Genomic DNA, 19,760 nt, shown 5'->3' with positions numbered 1-19,760 from the left:
GAGAGGGCACCAAACTACACAGAAAAGTAGAGTGAGGCAACATCCAAGGCAGCGTAAGACTGCCATTCGGCAAAAACATCTATTTGTAAAACTATGCATTCTGACCAGTCGTTAGGTCAATAATATTTTACAAGCACTACAAGCAGTTTTGTAAAAATAAACGAACGTTTAACCAGTTATTAGCAATACAAAATATACTCACCTGCAGGAGGTGGGGGAAGGTTAGTGGATACAAAATGCTTTGAGGAAGGCGATCCAGGCCCTCCAGGAGGTAAGCCTACTCCTGCTTGATGACTGAAGACAGGCACAGCAGTAGTTGCAGAGGTAGGTATTTGGCCCCTCATGGGGAGTGAACGAGAAGCAGGTTGCGCTGTATTATGAAAGAGGATAAAACAGATGATGGGGCTAATGAAGAAATAAAAAGCATAAACTTCAGGCAAGAAGTCACTGGGTACAATAGTTCTTGAAATAAACATTGAATAGGAAAACCAGGTGTGTTTTAAGTGTAGTTTGCTGAAGACTTGCTACTAAAAGTCACAGAGAAAAACCAAAATACTGAATTAGTCGTTTGCGCAATTTATTACAGTTTTGCCTAAAACACAAATTAAATTCCTGTAAGACTCCATGCATAGTACCTTCATACGGACAAAATTACACAAATCTATTCACCGCTTCGCAGACATGGACTTCCGAAAGGTCTAGGAATAGGACGGCTTAAGTGTAAAATGCAGCATTGCAAATAGATGTAGAAAGAGATTAAGCATAGGTACAGTGTGAGGAAGACACACAGTATGGTAGTACCAACTTAAGAGTAACACACTTAGCTCAATGAAGTAGTAGGATCACATAGTACAACGAATAGTTAAGTACAAGTTACTTGCCTATGGTAATGCCTTATTTGATAAAGACTCTATCTAGCCACAGATTCCTTACCTTAGAATTATCCTCAGACGTCAGACTAGACACTGAATCTTTTTCGTGGGCAGTACCCCTTCCCGCCGGTAGGTGCACTGTTTGGCTTTGCATAGTGCAGTTGCCGTCGTCTGCGCCAGAAGTGACGTGCACAGTGTCTATATAGGCAGAACTGCAGCGTGCTTACATTTTCTTTTCGTGACTTTCCATGCCAGGAGCAATACCATCCCCAAAGGCAGGTCTGCTGACCAATTTCACCCGATAAAGTCCAGCGGGACTGAACGGGCAAAATCCCCATTCTTTAAGGACCTGACTATCCAGGCATTAATGTTTTGTGAACATGTTCAAGGAGATTCACATTTCTCCTTGGCAGATTTCCAGGACCGTAACTCTGCGTGCTACCACAGCTTTTGCTCTGGTGGAGTGATCATTTAAACCCTCAGGGTGTTGCTTCTTAGCCAATGCGTAGCAGATCTTGATACAGAGCACAATCCATCTTGAGATAGTCAGCTTGTGCAAGGCCTGTCCTTTTTGCGCTCAGTCATACCCCACAAAGAGTTGGTTGTCAACCCGGAACTCCTGTGTGCAGTAAAAGTAGATCGCCAATATTCTTTTTGAGTCCAGCCAGTGAAGTTGCTCGTCTTTATTGGAGGGATGTGGCGACGCATAAAAAGTAGGCAGAATGATGGATTGGCTTACGTGAAAGGGAGAGACCACTTTTGGCAGAAAGGAAGCTTCTGTACGAGGCAACAGTTTGTCTGGTGTATGTTAAAGTAGGGGGCTTGGATGATGAAGCCTGAAACTCACGGACCCTCTCGGTAAATGTTATAGCCATGAGGAAGGCCGTCTTGAATGTAAGGAGCCTGAGTAAACAATTGTGCAAAGGCTCAAAAGAAGCAGACATAAGAAAAGTGAGGACAAGCTTGAAGTCCTACTGAGGCATAATGAAAGGCGGGAAGGTGGAAACAAATGTTGCACACCTTTCAAGAACCTATTTGCAATGATCAGGCAACCGCAAAAAGCAGAGATAGCCCTTTAGAGTGCCCAGAGCAGAGCCCCACTGGGCAAGAGAAAGGATGAAAAGGAGAACCTGAGAAAAGGGGGAAGAAAGGGGATCGACCTGTCTTTCTGAACATCATGCCACAAATTTTCCCCAACAGCAGGGGTTTACAATCTTGGTGGAGGAATGCCTCGCTGCCAAGATAATGTTACAGAGTTCGGAAGGAAGGTTGAAAGCTGCCAACTGTCGCCACTCAATCTCAAAGCAAGAAGGTGAAAAGTTGACAGGTTTGGGTGAGGACCATTCCCTGCTGCTGTGCACAGAGGATCCTGCCAAAGGGGCAGCCTGATCGGAAGATCGATGACCATGGTCAACAGCTGGGGATACCAAACTTTCCATACCCAGTCGAGAGCCACAAGGATGACTTGGGCCAGGTCGTTCCTGATCTTCTTGAAGCTCTAGGAAGGTGTGGTATGGGCTTAAAGGTGTATTGGAGGCCTGTGCTCCACACAACACAAAAAGCATCTCCGAAACATGCTCATTCTCTTCGTACCTTTTCTGTAAAACCGCGTCATGCGCAAGGATTTCTTTGGAAACGAAAAATCTTGTAGATTATGTTTGGACTGAAGCAACTTAATTTTATTTTCCCTGGAGGGTCCTGCTAAGTATTGAGCCGTCAGATTAGAAAACTGATTCCAAGCTGCAACTTTTCTGCCTTATCTTTTCTCCTTTTATATGCAATATAATTAATTACTTCCCCTCGAAAAAATGCCTTAAATGCCCCCCAGACTGCGAAAATCAGGGCTGTGTTTTCATTTTGTTTCCAGAAATGGGTCGCATACCTGCCACTCATTTCTCATCGACTAAAAGGGACTTATCCAATGACCATCTAAACGTGGTTTGAACTTCGAATTGAATTAGAAATTGGACCAGAATTAATGCATGGTCAGAAAAAGGATTTTCGATAATCTCTGATTTAGTGCTTAAAAGAGCATGTGAGACAAGAAAAAAGTCAATTTGTGACGATGAATGATATCTCTTTGAGTGGCAGGGGAATTTCTTCCTTCGGGGGAATTCATCACGCCAGCAGTTAACCAATCTCAAGTCATATATCAATTCTTGACATAACCTGATAGATTTGGGTTTAGACTGAGTTTTCTGGGGCCGTGATGAAGCAATAGCTGGATTGATTAACAAACTAAAAGTCCCCCACCCAATAACCAAATATCCTGCTTGAGCAGTGGCAAAGTCATATAGTGACTGCAGCGCCTCTGGTGAATCCTCTATTGGGCCATAAAAGCTAACAAAATTAAATATTTGTTTGCAGATCTTCATTTGCAGCCAAAGCCATCTTACAAGATTTTTTAGTTTCCAAAGAAATCCTTGCGCATGATGTGGTCTTACAGAAAAGGTACGAAGAGAATGAGCATATAGGCAAATACTTAGCCTGGTCAGCAAAACGTAAGGCCAATCGGAATACTATCAATAAGAAGGACCCAGCTTCTGGTAGATCTACTTCACACCCCCAGGAAATTTCGGCCATTTTTTTGGAACACTATAAGATGCTATATTCTGATGCACAAGTTACTACTTGTGTAACAATATATCTGTAAGAGACATTAGTTAGTATTAGATTCCTTACCTTAGAATATCCCCAGGCGTCAGACTGGATCCGGAAATGTTTGCGTAGCAGTACCCTTGTGCGTCGGTAGGCGTCGTCTGCGGCTCCGCGTCCGTCGTCGGCGTCGTGGACGCTGTGATGACGTCGTCGGAGTACTTAGACGCCGCCTCCGCGTGCTGACGTCAGTTCTTAGACACAGCTTTTCCGCGCCAGAAACGCAGAGCCATGTTAAAAACCAACACTGGTGCCATTGAAACTAGGGCCCTGAAAGGGGGTAAGCCTAACCCTAGATATCGGTTCGCAGAACGGGGAGGATGGGTGGGACGGTAAGGAATCTAATACTAACTAATGTCTCTTACAGATATATCGTTACACAAGTAGTAACTTGTGCATCTGAAAGAGACACGTTAGTATTAGATTCCTTACCTTAGAATAGATACCCCAGCAATACCAACCCCGGTGGTGGGTCTGCGAACCAATAATCACACCAGAAAGTCCTGGAGGACGGAACGGCCAAAGAAGCCATCCCTCCGGACTTGGCTGTCCAGGCAGTAGTGTCTTGCAAACGTGTGCAGCGATGCCCACGTAGCTGCCTGACAGATGTCTTGTAAGGGCACTCCCCGGCCCAGGGCAGTTGTAGTCGCCGTGGCCCGGGTGGAGTGAGCCCGCAATCCAACAGGGGGCTCCTTTCTAGCCAAGGAGTAGCATGCCTGGATACACAAGATGATCCACCGGGAGATGGTCCTCTTGTGCACCGCTTTCCCCTTCTTAGCGCCCACGTAACCAACAAAGAGTTGGTCATCCACCCGGAACTGGCGTGTGCGATCCAAGTAGAATGAGAGCGCACGTTTTGGGTCCAGACGGTGGAGCCGCTCTTCCTCTTTAGAGGGATGCGGTGGCGGAAAGAAGGTTGGCAAGGTGATAGACTGCCCGATGTGGTAGGCTGTGACAACCTTGGGCAGGAAAGAAGGCTTAGTACGCAACACCACTTTGTCCGGATGGACAGAAAGGAAAGGTGGAGTACAAGAAAGGGCCTGGAGCTCACTCACTCTCCTGGCAGAGGTGATGGCAACCAGGAAAGCAGTCTTCAACGAAAGAAGGCGAAGAGGACAGTTGTGAAGTGGCTCAAAGGGAGCGCACATCAGAAACGTAAAGTTCTGGATACCAGTACCTTCGAGCCCAGTCCGGAGCCACAAGGATGACTTGGGCCCGGTCGCGCTTGATCTTCTTCAGCACTCTGGGCAGAAGTGGTATAGGCGGAAAGGCGTACAGTAGACCGCAACTCCACTCGCGACGAAAAGCGTCTCCGAGCGAGTGCCGCCTTGGAAATTCCAACGCGCAGAACTGATGACATTGCGCGTTCTCTTCTGTGGCGAATAGATCTAACCAAGGCTCTCCCCATTGCTGAAAGAGGCCTTGCTCCACGTACGAGTTCAGACGCCATTCGTGATCCATCATGCACCGACGGCTGAGCTCGTCCGCCCTGGCGTTCAGAGAACCTGCCAGGTGTTGAGCCACCAGGGTCACGCCCTGGCGTTCCAGCCATTGCCAGAGGCGCAGAGCCTCCTGGCAAAGGGTCCACGACCCCACCCCGCCCTGTTTGTTGCAGTACCACATGGCGGTGGTGTTGTCCGTGAACACCTGCACTACACTCCCCCGGACAGAGGGGAGGAACGCTTCAGTGCTAGATGAATCGCCCGTAACTCCAACAGGTTGATGTGGAGCCGGGCCTCCGCCGGAGACCAGAGGCCTCTGATCTCCGCATCTCCCATGTGGCCTCCCCAGCCCTGGAGGGACGCATCCGTCACAACTACGTTCTCAGGTTGGGGAAGGGAGAGGGATCTGCCGCTGACCCAATCGCGGTCCGTGAGCCACCACTGCAGCTGTCTCGCAGTGCCCTCCGAGATCAGGACGTGGTCGGATAGGTTGCCCTGATGTTGGGCCCACTGAAACTTCAGGTCCCACTGCAGAGCCCGCATCCGCCACCTGGCGTGATGCACCAGCAGGATGCAGGAGGCCATCAGCCCCAGAAGCCGCAGCGTCAACCTGACCGAGACCCGGGATAACGGCTGAAAGATGGGAATCAGAGCCTGAATATCCCGGACCCGCTGTTCGGGTGGATAAACCCGAAACCGCGCCGAGTCGAGAACCGCTCCGATGAAAAGGAGCTTCTGAGAGGGGCACAGGTGTGACTTCGGCACATTGATGGAGAACCCCAGCCGGTGCAGGAGGTCTGCCGTAGTCTGGAGGTGGCTGACGACTGTCTGGGGCGAGCCCGCCTTCAACAACCAGTCATCGAGGTAGGGGAAGGCTGAAACCCCTACCCTGCGCAGGTGAGCTGCGACCACCGCCATCACCTTTGTGAACACCCGTGGGGCGCTGGTAAGGCCGAAGGGGAGCACGGTATACTGAAAGTGCTCATGGCCAACCATGAACCGCAGGTAGCGCCGGTGGGCTGGCAGGACGGGGATGTGGAAATAAGCATCTTGCAAGTCCAACGCTACCATCCAGTCTCCTGGGTCCAGGGCAGCTAGGACCTGAGCCAGTGTCAGCATCTTGAACTTCTCCTTTCGGAGGAAGCCGTTGACGTTCCTTAGGTCCAAGATAGGGCGTAGGCCCCCTTTGCCCTTCTTGGGTACCAGAAAGTAGTGGCAGTAGCAACCACACACTACTTCTGTCCCAGGAACGCGCTCGATGGCCCCCTTGGTCAAGAGGGCCGTAACTTCCTCCTGCAGAAGTCGCAAATGATCCCCCGATACACGATGGTTCTGCGGTGGCATGGCTGGAGGAGTCGCCTCGAAGGGGAGGGAGTAGCCCCTTCGGACAATCTGCAGCACCCACCTGTCCGAAGTGACGGTGCGCCAGTGGAGGTGGTGATGGCGAACCCTGCCCCCCACTGGCGTCACATAGGCCTGAAAGCACGGACTAGGAGGGTTTTGAGGCGGATGCTGCGGGGGAAGGTGTGGACTGACCTTGCCGTTGTCCCCGACCGCCGGGACGGCGGTTCCCACGGCCACCACCGCGTTGGGTATTACCCTGCGGAGCGTGGCTGGCAGCACGTGTGGGTACACCCCTTCCGTGGCCACGAAAGGAGTGATAAGCAGCCGATTGCTGGCGCGGGGCCGAGAGGCCCAAGGACTTGGCCGTAGCCCTGGAGTCCTTAAAGCGCTCAAGCGCATGGTCTGCTTTGTCGCCAAAGAGGCGACGGCCATCAAACGGGATGTCCATCAGAGTGTTTTGGACATCGGCCGAAAAGTTGGCGGACCTCAACCAGGCGTGGCGTCTGACCGCCACCGTCGTTGCCATCGCTCTACCCAGTGAGTCGGTGGTATCCAGCTCACACCGTATAGAATATTTGGCTGCATCCCGGCCTTCCACAAGGGCTTGGCCGAGTTTGGCCCGTACCTCCAACGGACACTCTGGCAGCACTTCCGCGACCGTATCCCACAGAGAGTGGGTGTAGCGGCCCAAGAGGCATGCGGTGTTGGAAGACCGCAGTCCTAGACTAAGGGACGAGAAGATCTTTTTGCCGTACTGCTTGTACCTCTTGGATCCCCTGTCCGGCGGCGCCGACGGGAATGCGGTCTGGGAATTGGAGGCCTGGATGACCAGGCTCTCGGGGGTAGGGTGGGTGGACAGGAAACATGGGTCGCCCGGGGCGGGGCGGTGGCGTCTGTCCACGTTCCTATCTACGGACGAACCCGTAGCGGGCTTGGACCAAGTGCCCAGAAGAACGTCGGTCAAGGCCTCATTATGCACACGATTAACATCATCGAGAATTTACCGTTCGACTACCACCATCAACGATTAGCAACATGCGATGTGGTCTCATTGTATACATGCATCCCTCAACAAGAAGCACTCATGGTGATATCACGGTGCCTACAACAACGACCGGCCCCAGTACAAGTACCATCTGAATTCATTGTGGCACTACTGAGAATAGCCATGACCAAGAATTTCTTCTTGTTCAAGAACAAATTCTACCTCCAGACATCAGGAGTAGCCATGGGTGCACCCTTTGCCCCGGATGTGGCGATACTCTATATGGCAGCCTTTGAGGAAGATACTGTTCTCAACCAAGTCAATCCATTCAGAGACCATCTAGGTCTCTGGATGCGATATATTGATGACGTTTTACTAATTTGGAATGGGAACCAGGAAGAACTATCCTCTTTCTTCACATGGCTAAATCAACAGTCCTCCTATCTGAAATTTACGATCCAGTCGGACAACCATACCATCGACTTTCTAGATATCACCATATACGAAGAATCAGGGATACTTCTTACCACACTATACCGTAAACCGGCTGAAAGAAATTCACTGTTGCAATACAACAGTCACCACCCGAGGGCGCTCCGTGACAATTTACCATTTGGGCAATTCCTAAGAATTCGTAGGAATTGCTCCAGCAAAGACCACTATTTCACACAATCTGAGGACCTTGCAAACCGGCTGCAACAACGTGGGTATCCAAGACGCCTGGTGAAGAAATCACGTAAAAGAGCCTGGTTCTACCCCAGAGAAGAACTACTTGTAGTCAAAGACAAAAATGATCAACCAGAGACCAGAATGGTTTGTGTAACCACCTTTAACACAAAAAGCAACAGGATCAAGCGGATAATTAATCAACACTGGCAACTCATAGCAGACGATATCAACCAATCTGAAACTCCCCTTCATGCCTTCAAGAAGGCCAAGAGTATTAAAAATTTTGTAGTCCGGTCACTCCTTCCAACATCAGCAGAGCCCACCATCACTTCATTGTGGGATTTGCCCCCAGTGGTCGGACACTCCAGATGTGGGCAGTGCAAAGCCTGTGACACTGCCATCCAGACCAAGGAGTTCCAACACCGTCAACGCAGAATCATGCTTAAGACACACAGCAATTGCAACTCTGCGAATGTAATCTACGCAATAACTTGCCCGTGCGATAAAATCTATATTGGACAAACACAACAGAAGGTGAAGGCCAGAATATTACAGCATATGAGCAGGATCAGATGCGATGTTCAGGGGGCTCCCCTTGTAGATCATTTTAAGGGTGCGGGACATCCCCCAGATAGCCTCAAATGGGTGGTGATAGAGAAAGCTACCCTAGGCCCACGTGGGGGTAACATCACCGGTATCCTAAATACACGTGAATTAAAATGGATGTACTTTTTAGATTTTATCGAGACTGGCTTAAATGAACACGACAGCTCTTTCTCACAGTTGGTGACGTTACCATGATTCGGGGTTTCCTTCCCCCTACCCTGTATCATCACATGCCATACATCACTATCACTATGAATAGAACCGGCCTTCACCCTCATGTGAGAGGTGCGCCACAGTGAGTGTGATAATGAAATGATGACACAGTGTTTCTCTCTCTTTATCTTAAATTGGCCTTTACCCCAATGTGGGAGGTACGCCACTAAGATAACTATTAATGTATTTAGCACTTGTGTGACTGCAATTGTGCTCATTAATTATGTAAGGTGATACTGCATCTGGACTAACACTCGTATGCTAGCTAGCCTTTCAATGTATATTAGCCCTCCATTTTATTTTCCATAAACATTGCTTACTGTATATGAGCCCTCCATTTCATTCCCCATAAATACTGCATCCGGACCAGTAGTCGTATGCTAGTACAAAGAGTTGCCCCAAGCACGTCTCTTATTGTATATTAGCCCTTCGTTTTGGATGAATGCACTATCTTTACAGTATCGAAGAATTGGCGGACTACTCTTTATACAATTGATGAATGATGTGGTATCCAACAACTCCAGGTAATGGAGTCTCATTATGCCTTCTGTCAAATTTCGCCGAATATTCACCCACTCATTGGTGTGATTCCATAGCAACTATAGTCTTTTTTCTATTCTCCCTCACCGACCACTCATCACGTGGGACGGTCTCCATAGTGAATCAACTAACAGGAACTGCAGCTCGCCATTGCGAGGCACAGCGGCGTCCTTTGTCCGATTCAGTCGGCTTTTCCAAGTAAGTCAGCGAGATCGAGTCACCCTTGAACTTTTAGAATACCAATTTGGTCTCTCAAAGTCTCTGAAACTTACAGTCCACACCCGTTTATCCTTTTAACAGGTTGTCCGGACTTCTGAATTATTGCCGGTCCCAAGGGCGTCTTCCCAATCACCGGGTAAGCCTATTATTCCTGTGCACGGAACCCTTGTTTTGTGGCCACCAGTAACTGTACCCTTAAGTGACCGGCTCCCCCCTTCCCCCCCTTTACCCACAGGAACATTCTGATATCGCACTAACCGCTCACAGCATCCCGTGGAGACATTGATTTTTACCACACGGTAAGTTAGCTCAATCCATATCTACCCGTGTCACCATTATTGTGCATGTACAATCCTATCGTGGGCACCCGGTAATTATTTGGCCCATTTTACGTATTTCAGGCATGAACTTCTTGACAGGATCTGTAGGAGAGTAGGGTCTGCAATCCTATGATCACCCAGATTTTTGCTTTTTGCTGCACTGGTTTACGACTTTCCCTGGCTGTGGGCCTGCTAATCAGACCCACAGCCTAGCTGTTCTCTCTATCCAAATTGTACTCAGGTACTGAATTGGCCCTGGGCCCTCTCCAAGTCCCTGTACCCAGGGCTGAGGTGCACCCAGAAGTCTCCCAGGGGCTGAAGCATGTATTGTGCCACCCCTGGATTGACTAACTAAAACTGACACAACTGGCTGCACGACAGCTGGGGCAAGGTGGTGTACTCACCCTTTGCTTTAGATATAGTATACCTATATCTAACCCTAAAATGGACACACAGATCTCCTATCAGTCACTCCTATGGCAGGCCTTAACAATCCTGAAGGCAGAGTGCTTGGAATCGTGTGAGATGGTGCTCTGGCATGAGCTGAGCCTGTCTGCGGCTTTCGGGACCCATCCCTTAGCCGTTTCCATGATATCGCATACCATATACTCTTAAGTGCATTATAATCCTCGCGGTTATGTGCCAACTCTGGTATCGCTTTATCAAAACATGTCGAGTAAGGTGTCATACGAATTGGAATACTAACCCCTCGCCAATTCTGGCGACGGGGTTAGCATTCCACCCTTCTAGAGGGACACGACATGCATGTAACCTATAACCCGGTTAAAAGTCAGACAGAGCCTTAGCATCCACAAAATGGATGCTGCCACCGAGACACAAGTCTGCCCTCCTGCTGCTGGGAGTCCTCCCAGAGCAGGAGATAAGGACAAAGGGTTTCCTGCCAGGGGCGGTGCCAGCACCGTCCCAGACAGGGTTTTGTGTATTGTAGGTAGGCAGGGCTTTAGAGGAAGGTGACTGCACGTGGCACCCCGGTGCTCACTGTGCATAGGCTGGCTGGAACCAGTTCCAGGGTCACTCCAGACCCTGTGCTGGGGAAAAGCCCGCCAAGGAAGTGGGTGTAACCACCCCCCTCCTAGTCCCACCCATAGGGCAGGACTTAGTCGCGTGCCAGCCCCTTTTTACAGGATAAAGGTAGAGACTGGCCCCCTTCCAAATCAGATCATCTTTGAATCCTGAAACTACTTTCTGCGAAAGGAACTCAAGACTTCTTCCTAAGATTTCTCCCTTGTGACTAAGGAGTAGTCACCCTGCATCCGCAGGCACCATCTAAGAACACTGCGGTCTGCTGCAAGTCCTTCCTCCGGAATCCGACTGCCCAGCTCGACGAGAACCGGCTTCCCTGGCACCTCTGACCTCTACCCACCTCTACAGCCCAGCTGAGAACCGTGGGTGCGACGAGACCTCAAGGGACCGGCCATCTGCAAGACTGCACGACTTCTTTCCAGCAAGCCCGCCGAGTGAATTCCTGGTGAGTGCTTTGGGGTCCGAGAAGCCCCCACCCTGAGCAGCTCCAGCACCGAAGAGCAGCCCCCCAGCATCTCCACGATCTGCGTGGGGCCCTTCTGCTTTTTACTGCTCACCGCGTTGTTTGGCTACTAGCCCGCTGGCTTGTGGCCTTCCTGACGACGCCCGACGACATTTCTGCTGCTGGTCTGGTTGCTCCAGACTGGCCCTTGCTTCCCTCCATCGGAGAAGTACCCTGGACCCTCCTGGTCCACTCAAGACGCCATTTTAGGTCCACCGCGTGGGCCTTGCATTTGCCAAGACTTGTTGCCCAATCCTGGGTCCAGCGACGTCGACAGCAAGAACCTTCGTGGGACAGCTCGCACCTCCATCCTGGTCGCCGACAACGCCTCCTGGTCCGAGAGACTGCAGAGCCCAGCAGCGCCCACTCACCTGACTGCGGTGACTTCGCCCGGTGCCATCCTGGTGCCCACTTAATCACTGGCTAGTGATTCAAGAACTTGGTCCCCTCTGCTTTCAGGTTTTCTTCTTCCTTGATCCAGGCTTGGATCCATCGAACTTTTCTTCACTGGTCGCCTGCCAGCAACTTCTTCCTTCCAGGCTCCTGGTCCGGCAACGAGATCCCCGACGTCTTTTCAGACCTATGCAGCTGCAGCCCCTGGGCTAGGTAACTTCGGCACTCCGGTGTCCCAGCATAGCCTCACTATCCTAGGGTCAGGATCCACTGTCGTTTTCTTCCTACCAGGTCGGGTTCGCCCGTGAACACTAACTTTGCCTTTACTAGCCTCCATAGACTTTGTCCCGCATCCCGCGTGAGAGTGCACACTCTGCACCCGAGTCCCCTAGGTCTCCTAGAAGTAATCTAACGATTCCCTAGTCAAGTCCTAGCGATTCCAAAGCCTATTAGAACTGTTACTTACCTGCTAGTAATTCGCATTCCACTTTTAAAGTATATGGTTTTTCGTGCCCCTCGGGCATTTGTGTATAACGTGCTAACTTAAGTATTTTCGTAAGAGTTTTGTTGTGTGCCTAGCACCCTGTCCTCATAAAGAGTACAGGGTTGTTGTGATTCTAATAAATACACTGTTTATTTTCATAACACTTGTGTGGTGTCCTTTCACTGGGTGTTCAAGGGGTAATGTGATGGTAAAACAGCTGGCTTAACACGCCCTCTAGAGTCTTAGCCTTAGACTGCTCGTATCCATGCTACTAGGATAGCTGGTCTATAAGGTTGACTTACAACCAATCATCAATAAGGGTTGTTTGGACTGATATATAGTGATCACTAGAATAGTGAACACTGCACATCAGGCCAACTTCTAACAGGATCCAAGTAGATGGTGGCTATTTACCGCGCCCTTCAAACTACGTTTCACGGTAATACACCACCCTCAACTATCTCATGACGGGGATCGCTAGAACCCACCCTTTTCTCCGTCGCTCGCTTCTACCATTGTGATTTATTCCTTTAAACGGGACTGGCTCCACTCCCAGCCCGGTTACCTATTTAATTGAATTCCTAGTATGATAATCAATGTGTCGATAATCCAGCATTCCAAGCAATTAACTTTAACTTGCTCAATCGATTGTGTGCTAACTTTATAAGTATTATGAGGCAAATCCCATTATCTTGAAATATAACTTTGAATTTTATACCGAATTAGGTTGCCGCCCCCCCTCTCTGTCCTGATGAAGACCCCGCAGCAAGGGTACAACTAATCCCTGCATTTGAGGGTCGAAACGTCGACAACTATCTATTTCACCATCAACTTCACTCCAACGTTTATTTCATTTATTGTTATATGTGAAGTATGACTCTTTAATCTAATTGTGATGAACCTTTGGTCCACTACACTGTATATGATTCGGAAATACAGTCTCCTTAATATATTGATTTTACTGTCACGTATTTCTGTCTATCACTTTATCCTCACCTGAGCACTTACCTTCCTCTCGGGGCACTGTACAACCAATTGCATTATTGATTTGTTCTTGTATATATTCAGTATATCCAGTCCCGTTGTGAATAAAACAATGTGGACTCATTTATTGTTTGTTTAATTTATTGTTAGAAATTATACACATTACTTTACACTTAAGCTGGGACCCCTCCCTCTCAGTACTCATTAAAGGGCAGCAGAGGCTCAGCCGAGATTGACTGCGGTTTAAGGACCTCAGTGAGGAGATTAGTCCTCACGGCCGCGACGGGGAGCTCAAGGCCCAAGGCCTTGGCAGCCCTCATCAACACCACACTGTAGGTTGCCCCCTCCTCCGAAGCCACGGTAGGAGAGGAGACAAAACCAGTGTCTTGAGAGGTGTCCAGGCCACTGGCCTCCCCAAGGTCTCCTGCCCAGTCCTCATGCGACTGACACTCTCTGGTCAGAGGGTCCTCAGACCCCTCCCAATCCTCTTCATCACCCATCTCCTGAGACTCAGGGTTTTCAATCAATGGGGCCTGCTCATAGAAGTGAAACTCTCCAAACGACGTCTGGAGCGGCGCCCATTGGGGCCGTCCCGACGTCTGAACAGGAATGAAGGGGCCATCGGGGACGGCGCCGCCCGAGGACGGCGCCGGAGGCGACACCTGATGCTCCGACGCCGGGGAGGTCGTAAGGTCCACCGGCGACGATCCAGATCCCGAAGAAGGTCTAGTGAGGTCCCGCGGCGCCGGGCCCGAAGGCGCCGGCGGCGCCGGGGCCGCTGTACCCTGCGGCGCCGGGCCCGAAGGCACCGGCGGCGTCGGGATAACGGGAACCTGCGGCGCCGGGCCCGAAGGCGTCGGCGGCGTCGGGGCCGAAGCACCCGACGGCATCGGGGCCGAAGCCCCCGACCCGCTAGAGGCCCCAGACGGATCCTCTGGGCCCGAAGGCGCCGCAGAGCCCGTCGGAGGAGAGAGTTTCCTCATGGCCATGAGGAAGCGCTCGATGTCCTCCGGCGCCGCGTTTAGCCCAGGGACCGGAGGGTGTGGAGCTGGACGCAGCGCCCACGACTCCGACGGAGCCGCGTGGGTGGTGTCACCCGAACCCCCGGCCGCATCGCGCGAGCGTCGGGGGGAGTCCGAAGAGCGATGACGCCGCTTGGACTTCTTGTGCTTCTTACCTGACGACGACTTCGACCCGGAGGAGTGCGGCCTAATCTCTGAGCTGTGGTGGCTCCGAGCCCGCGACCTGTCCCGCGACCTCCCGTGGGACCGAGACCTCTCGCGGCGCGGGACCGACTGCCGGAGTTCGAGTCGCCTGCGGGACCGCTCCCGCCTGGCTTTCGAAGAGAGGGCCCGCCTTGTCGTCGTGATCGACGCCTAGGCAAGTTAAACACAGGTGGTGCGGATCCGTGACCGACATCAGGAGGTCGCAATCCTCGCAGTGCTTAAAGCCAGGCATCCCTACGGCACCAATCGGAGTCGAAAGACTTCGAGAAATGATCAAAACGATCAAAAAAAAGTTAGTCAAAAATTGACTAGGGTTACTGCTTTCTCCAGATCTGCGCTTGCTGGCGCGGAAAAAAGAAGAACTGACGTCAGCACGCGGAGGCGGCGTCTAAGTACTCCGACGACGTCATCACGGCGCCCACGACGCCGACGACGGACGCGGAGCCGCAGACGACGCCTACCGACGCGCAAGGGTACTGCTACGCAAAAATTTGCGGATCCAGTCTGACGCCTGGGGATATTCTAAGGTAAGGAATCTAATACTAACGTGTCTCTTTCAGATCCTTATATCAGCTAAGTAGCGGCAGCCGATATCTAGCTCAACGGTATTAACTGCCCTTCATTATCGCTGGAGAATAAAAACAGTTTAATCACAGCCGAAGAAATAAATAACTGTGTGATGTCTTTACCCTCTGCTAAAGCATGTGGGTGTGATGGGATCCCTATAGAGTTCTACAAACTTTTTTTTTTACCACAGCTTAGCTCTGATTTGAAACTTTTATTTAATGAGATCTTGAAAGGCGAAACGGTCCCAGTTTCGTTTACGCAAGCTGTAGTTGTTAGCTATGTCAAAAAAGGCAAAACAGAGGATGAAGTCAATTCTTATCGACCAATAAGTCTTCTTAACAACTATTATAAGATTTGTTCAAAGATTCTGGCGAATTGTTTATCTCAAGTCTCTGCTTTCCTTGTACACAGTGTCCATAAAAGGCGTTCAACCCTTAAAAGGCTTGTTTACAGTTTAATGTAGGGGAGGTGATGTAGGTGAAAGGGTATGATTTTACCTGGGCCTATATGGAGTAGTTTCTGTCCTGTAACTCAAGTTCTGTAGTAGGGGTATCTCTGTTATAGTCATAATCTAGTGAATAGTCCCGCCCATGTGCGTGGACCCCGGAGCAATCAAAAATAATCTCTTAAGGTGTCAAAAAATGCAGAACTGCACAGACACTTAAGAGAGAATTTAAAGACAGATAATGCAGCCTATATCCACAGGCTACACTGTCCAGTACTTCAACTAAAAATTCCACCAAAAATCCACAAACAGCAAAGCCTGTCCAGATTTCCCTTGCTTTAACAGCAAAACCCCTCTGGAATGATAGAGAGGAAGACCTGGACAGACAAGCCCCATAGGCTGCCATTATGTGGCTCAAAACAGGATACTGTGCCTTTAAGAGAACCTAACAGAACTTCACAGTATCCCAGAATGCACTGCAGGTCCCTTTTACTTTCAGTTCTTTTTGAAGGCGTAACACGCCAGACCGGTAGCATTCCTTACATGAATATCTCTCTCCACCGGGGAGGAGGGCGGGCGCTTATGACTATAACAGAGATACCCCTACTACAGAACTGGAGTTACAGGACAGAAACTACTCCTTCTGTAGTAGGGGATCTCTGTGTATAGTCATAATCCAGTGAATAGAATGGCAAGCCCATCCCCACACCAAAGCGGCGGTGGAGAAAAGAAAAATAACACCACTACTGTGCGAACAGATTTCGCAACGAAGCCTTCCCAACCTGAGCGTCTGCCCTGGCATCAGTGTCCAGGCAGTAATGCTTAGCAAAGGTATGGACCGACTTCCAAGTGGCCGCCTTGCAGATTTCTGCAATTGGAACATTACGGAGCAAAGCAGTCGTGGCAGCTTTGCCCCTGGTGAAATGAGCCTTAGGTTTACCCCCTAAGGTCTTACCAGCTTTTTGGTAACACAATTGCATACAGGACACAATCCACCTAGAGATGGACTGTTTAGAGGTAGCAAGACCCGTCCTGACTGATCCATAATTGATGATCAATTGGTCTGACCTACGAATATCCTTGGTTTTATCCAGATAAAATATCAACACCCTCCTGACATCCAGGGAATGCAGGGACCTTTCCGCTGGAGAGGAAGGATTCTGTAAAAAACGTAGGTAAAGTTATGGTCTGGTTAACATGAAAGTCAGATATAACTTTAGGAAGAAATTTAGGGTGAGTACGCATAACAACCTTAGCAGGCAGCATGAAATACAGTATAAGGTTCTTGGCAACACAACGCCTGCATTTCACTCACCCTGCGGGCCGATGTAATGGCCACGAGGAACGCCGCCTTCCAGGACAGGTGCTGCAACGAAGCCTTATGAATAGGTTCAAAAGGCTCCTTCATCAATCTGGACAGCACCACATTCAATTCCTAAGAAGGCGAAGGAAGCCGGACAGGAGGGAACACTTTCTTCAAGCCTTCCAAAAAATCTTTGATCACAGGGATCTGAAAAAAGGAAGTCTGTGAAGGGCATTTCCTGTAGGCAGTCAATGCAGCCAGATGAACCTTAATGGAATGGACATTAAGGCCAGACTGCGCCAGATGTAGAAGATATGGAAGGATGACATCTTCCTTACATGTCGTCGGGTCATAGTTCTTGGACTTGCACCAGATGCAAAACCTCTTCCACTTGTAAGCATAAGAATTCCTAGTGGAAGGTCGCTTAGCCTCCTTCAGTATGTCCATGCAATCTTCTGGTAGATTCAGGTGGCCATATTGCACTATCTCAGGAAACCATGCCGCCAAACTCAAAGACGAGAGGTTGGGGTGCAACATCTGCCCCCCGAACTTCGTGAGAAGGCCCGGCCTGCACGGCAGCCGTATGTGAGGAAGGTCCGTGAACCACCACTGTCTGGGCTATTCCGGGGCAATCAGTATCATCCGCGCCCTGGACTGGGACAGCTTGATGAGCACCGTCGGAATCAGGGGAATGGGTGGAAAAGTGTGCAGAAAGCTGTTCGACCAGTTGATCCATAACGCATTCCCCAGCGTCCCCGGTTGGTAGTATCTGGAGGCGAAGTCTCTGCATTTGCTGTTTTCGCCGGTGGCGAACAGATCTACGTCTGGAGTCCCCCATTGCGAAGACTTCTCTTAGTACTTCGTCGTTTATGACCCATTCGTGGTTTTCCTGAATCAGTCTGCTCAGTGCGTCTGCCTGAACATTCTGCACACCTGGTAGATGGGTAGCCGTGATCGTCAGTCCTCTGGCCAGAAGCCAGTCCCAGATCGCCTGCGCCTCTGCGACAGAGTGCGCGATCTCGACCCCCCCTGCTTGTTGAGGTAATACATCGTGGTCGTATTGTCAGTCTGAACAAGCAGAGAGTTGGTCCGGAAGGACGGATGAAAGGCCTTCAGTGCCAAGTGAACAGCTCTGAGTTCCAGGAAATTGATGTGGTACGTGGACTCCGCTGGGGACCACGTCCTTGAATCTGTAAGTCTCTGGAGTGCGCCCCCCAGCTGTGGAGAGACGCATCCGTCACGATAGTCTGCGTGGGAATGTCCTTGTGGAAGGGAACCCCTCTGAGGAGATTCTCCGCTGAACACCACCACTTCAGAGACTGAAGAGCATGCAGAGACAATCGTATCCTGTCGTCCCAAGATCCTTTCCTCTGATCCCACTGATCCTCCAAGCACTCCTGCAATGGTCTCATGTGCAGCCGTGCGTGTGGTGTGAGGAAGATACAAGAGGCCATCGACCCCAGTAGAGAAGACACCGTCCTCACTGTTGTAGATGGAGCGGTCATAAGAGCCTGAGCCATCCGAAGGAGTGATAATCGTCGCTCCTCCGAAGGAGACACGCTTGCTGACAGCGTATTGATGGAGGCTCCCAAGTACTGTATGCACTGGACCGGAGTCGGGACAGACTTGGACATGATGATGTGCAACCCCAGCTTGTTCAAGAGAACGCACGTCTTCTGGAAGTGTGCTTGAGCTTCCGAGAAGGGGGAGGCCTTGATCAACCAATCGTCCAGGTACGGGTAGACAAACACTTGTTCTTCCTCAGGTGTGCAGCTACCACTGCCATGCACTTCGAAAATGTTCTGGGCGCAGACTTCAGCCCGAATGGCAGTACTGTGTACTGATAATGATTGGCGCCGACTTGGAATTGCAGGAACTTCCTGTGTTTGTGTGCAATGGGCACATGGAAGTACGCATCCTGTAGGTCTATAGCACATAGCCAGTCTCCCTGTTGCAGCTGAGGATAAATCTGATGCAACGACAGCATGCGAACTTCTCTCTGCGAATCACTTGTTTGCTTGTCGCAAGTCCAGAATGGGCCTGAACTCGTTCTTGTCCTTCTTGCGAACCAGAAAGAACCGGGAGTACAGACCTCTTCCTCTTTGAGACAGAGGTACGTCTTCTATCTCCCTTTTCTTAACAGGATATCGGCCTCCGCCTGGAGCTCGCGCAGTTGAAACTGCGAGCTGACCGGAAGAATTGATGGAGGCGGGCTGGTGAACCGAAGACTGTATCCATTGCAAACAATATTCAGCACCCACTTGTCCTGAGTAATTTTTCTCCACTCTGCCAGAAAAAATTTAACGCTTCCCCCCACCGGAGCGGGTAACGGACGTAGGGGAAGTAACCGCTCACGGTCGAGACCCAGCCGGGCCTTTGTTCGCTGTAGAGACTGTTGGCCTCCTCTACCCTTCTGGCGCTTCTGGAGGGACCTCCGGAACTGCTGCTGTTGTTGCTGCTGCTGTCCCGAAGCCTGTCCTCGCCTCTGCCCTTTGCCCCGAACCGTCTCTGGAACGGGCGTAGGCTTTCTTTTCTTTGGGCTTCTCCAAGCCCACAGCCGTTAAGAGTCTCGGCCTCTGCCTTCATGCGGGCCATCTCATCATCCGCAGGCTTGCCAAACAGGGATTCCCCCCAGAAGGGCAGATTGGCACTCGCTGCTGGGCCTCCGGCTTGAGTGACGTGAGCCTGAGCCAAGCATGGCGGCGCTGGTTGATCCATGACAATACCCTGGCCGCCAAAAGAGAGACATCAGCGGCCTCGCTGATGACCTGGTTCGAAACCAGCATCTTTCTTCTGGATCTCCAGGAAATCCTCCCTCCTATCTCGTGGCAGGAGTTCACGTGAACTGCTGGAGGGATTCCAACAGGGCACGATCATAACGCCCCAGCATAGCCGCATCGCTAGAGGCCTTCATGGCCGTAAATGCCGTCCCACAGGCCTTCCTGCC

At 50.7% G+C, this 19,760-nt stretch overlaps 1 protein-coding gene across 2 annotated transcripts in view; it reads right to left on the bottom strand.

Moving 5' to 3' along the window:
* The window catches only part of SEC31B (SEC31 homolog B, COPII component), a 1,031,933-nt gene that overhangs the window by 219,160 nt on the left and 793,013 nt on the right, over positions 1 to 19,760 (bottom strand). For both annotated transcript variants that reach the window (XM_078643061.1, XM_078643062.1), the window contains exon 21: positions 203 to 370. In XM_078643061.1, the coding sequence (XP_078499187.1) occupies positions 203 to 370 (168 nt within the window). The remainder of the gene's footprint in view (positions 1 to 202; positions 371 to 19,760) is intronic.

The sequence above is a fragment of the Lissotriton helveticus genome, chromosome 5_1, assembly GCF_964261635.1.
Source record: "Lissotriton helveticus chromosome 5_1, aLisHel1.1, whole genome shotgun sequence".
NCBI lineage: Eukaryota > Metazoa > Chordata > Amphibia > Caudata > Salamandridae > Lissotriton > Lissotriton helveticus.
This window is presented reverse-complemented; position numbering and strand designations above follow the sequence as displayed.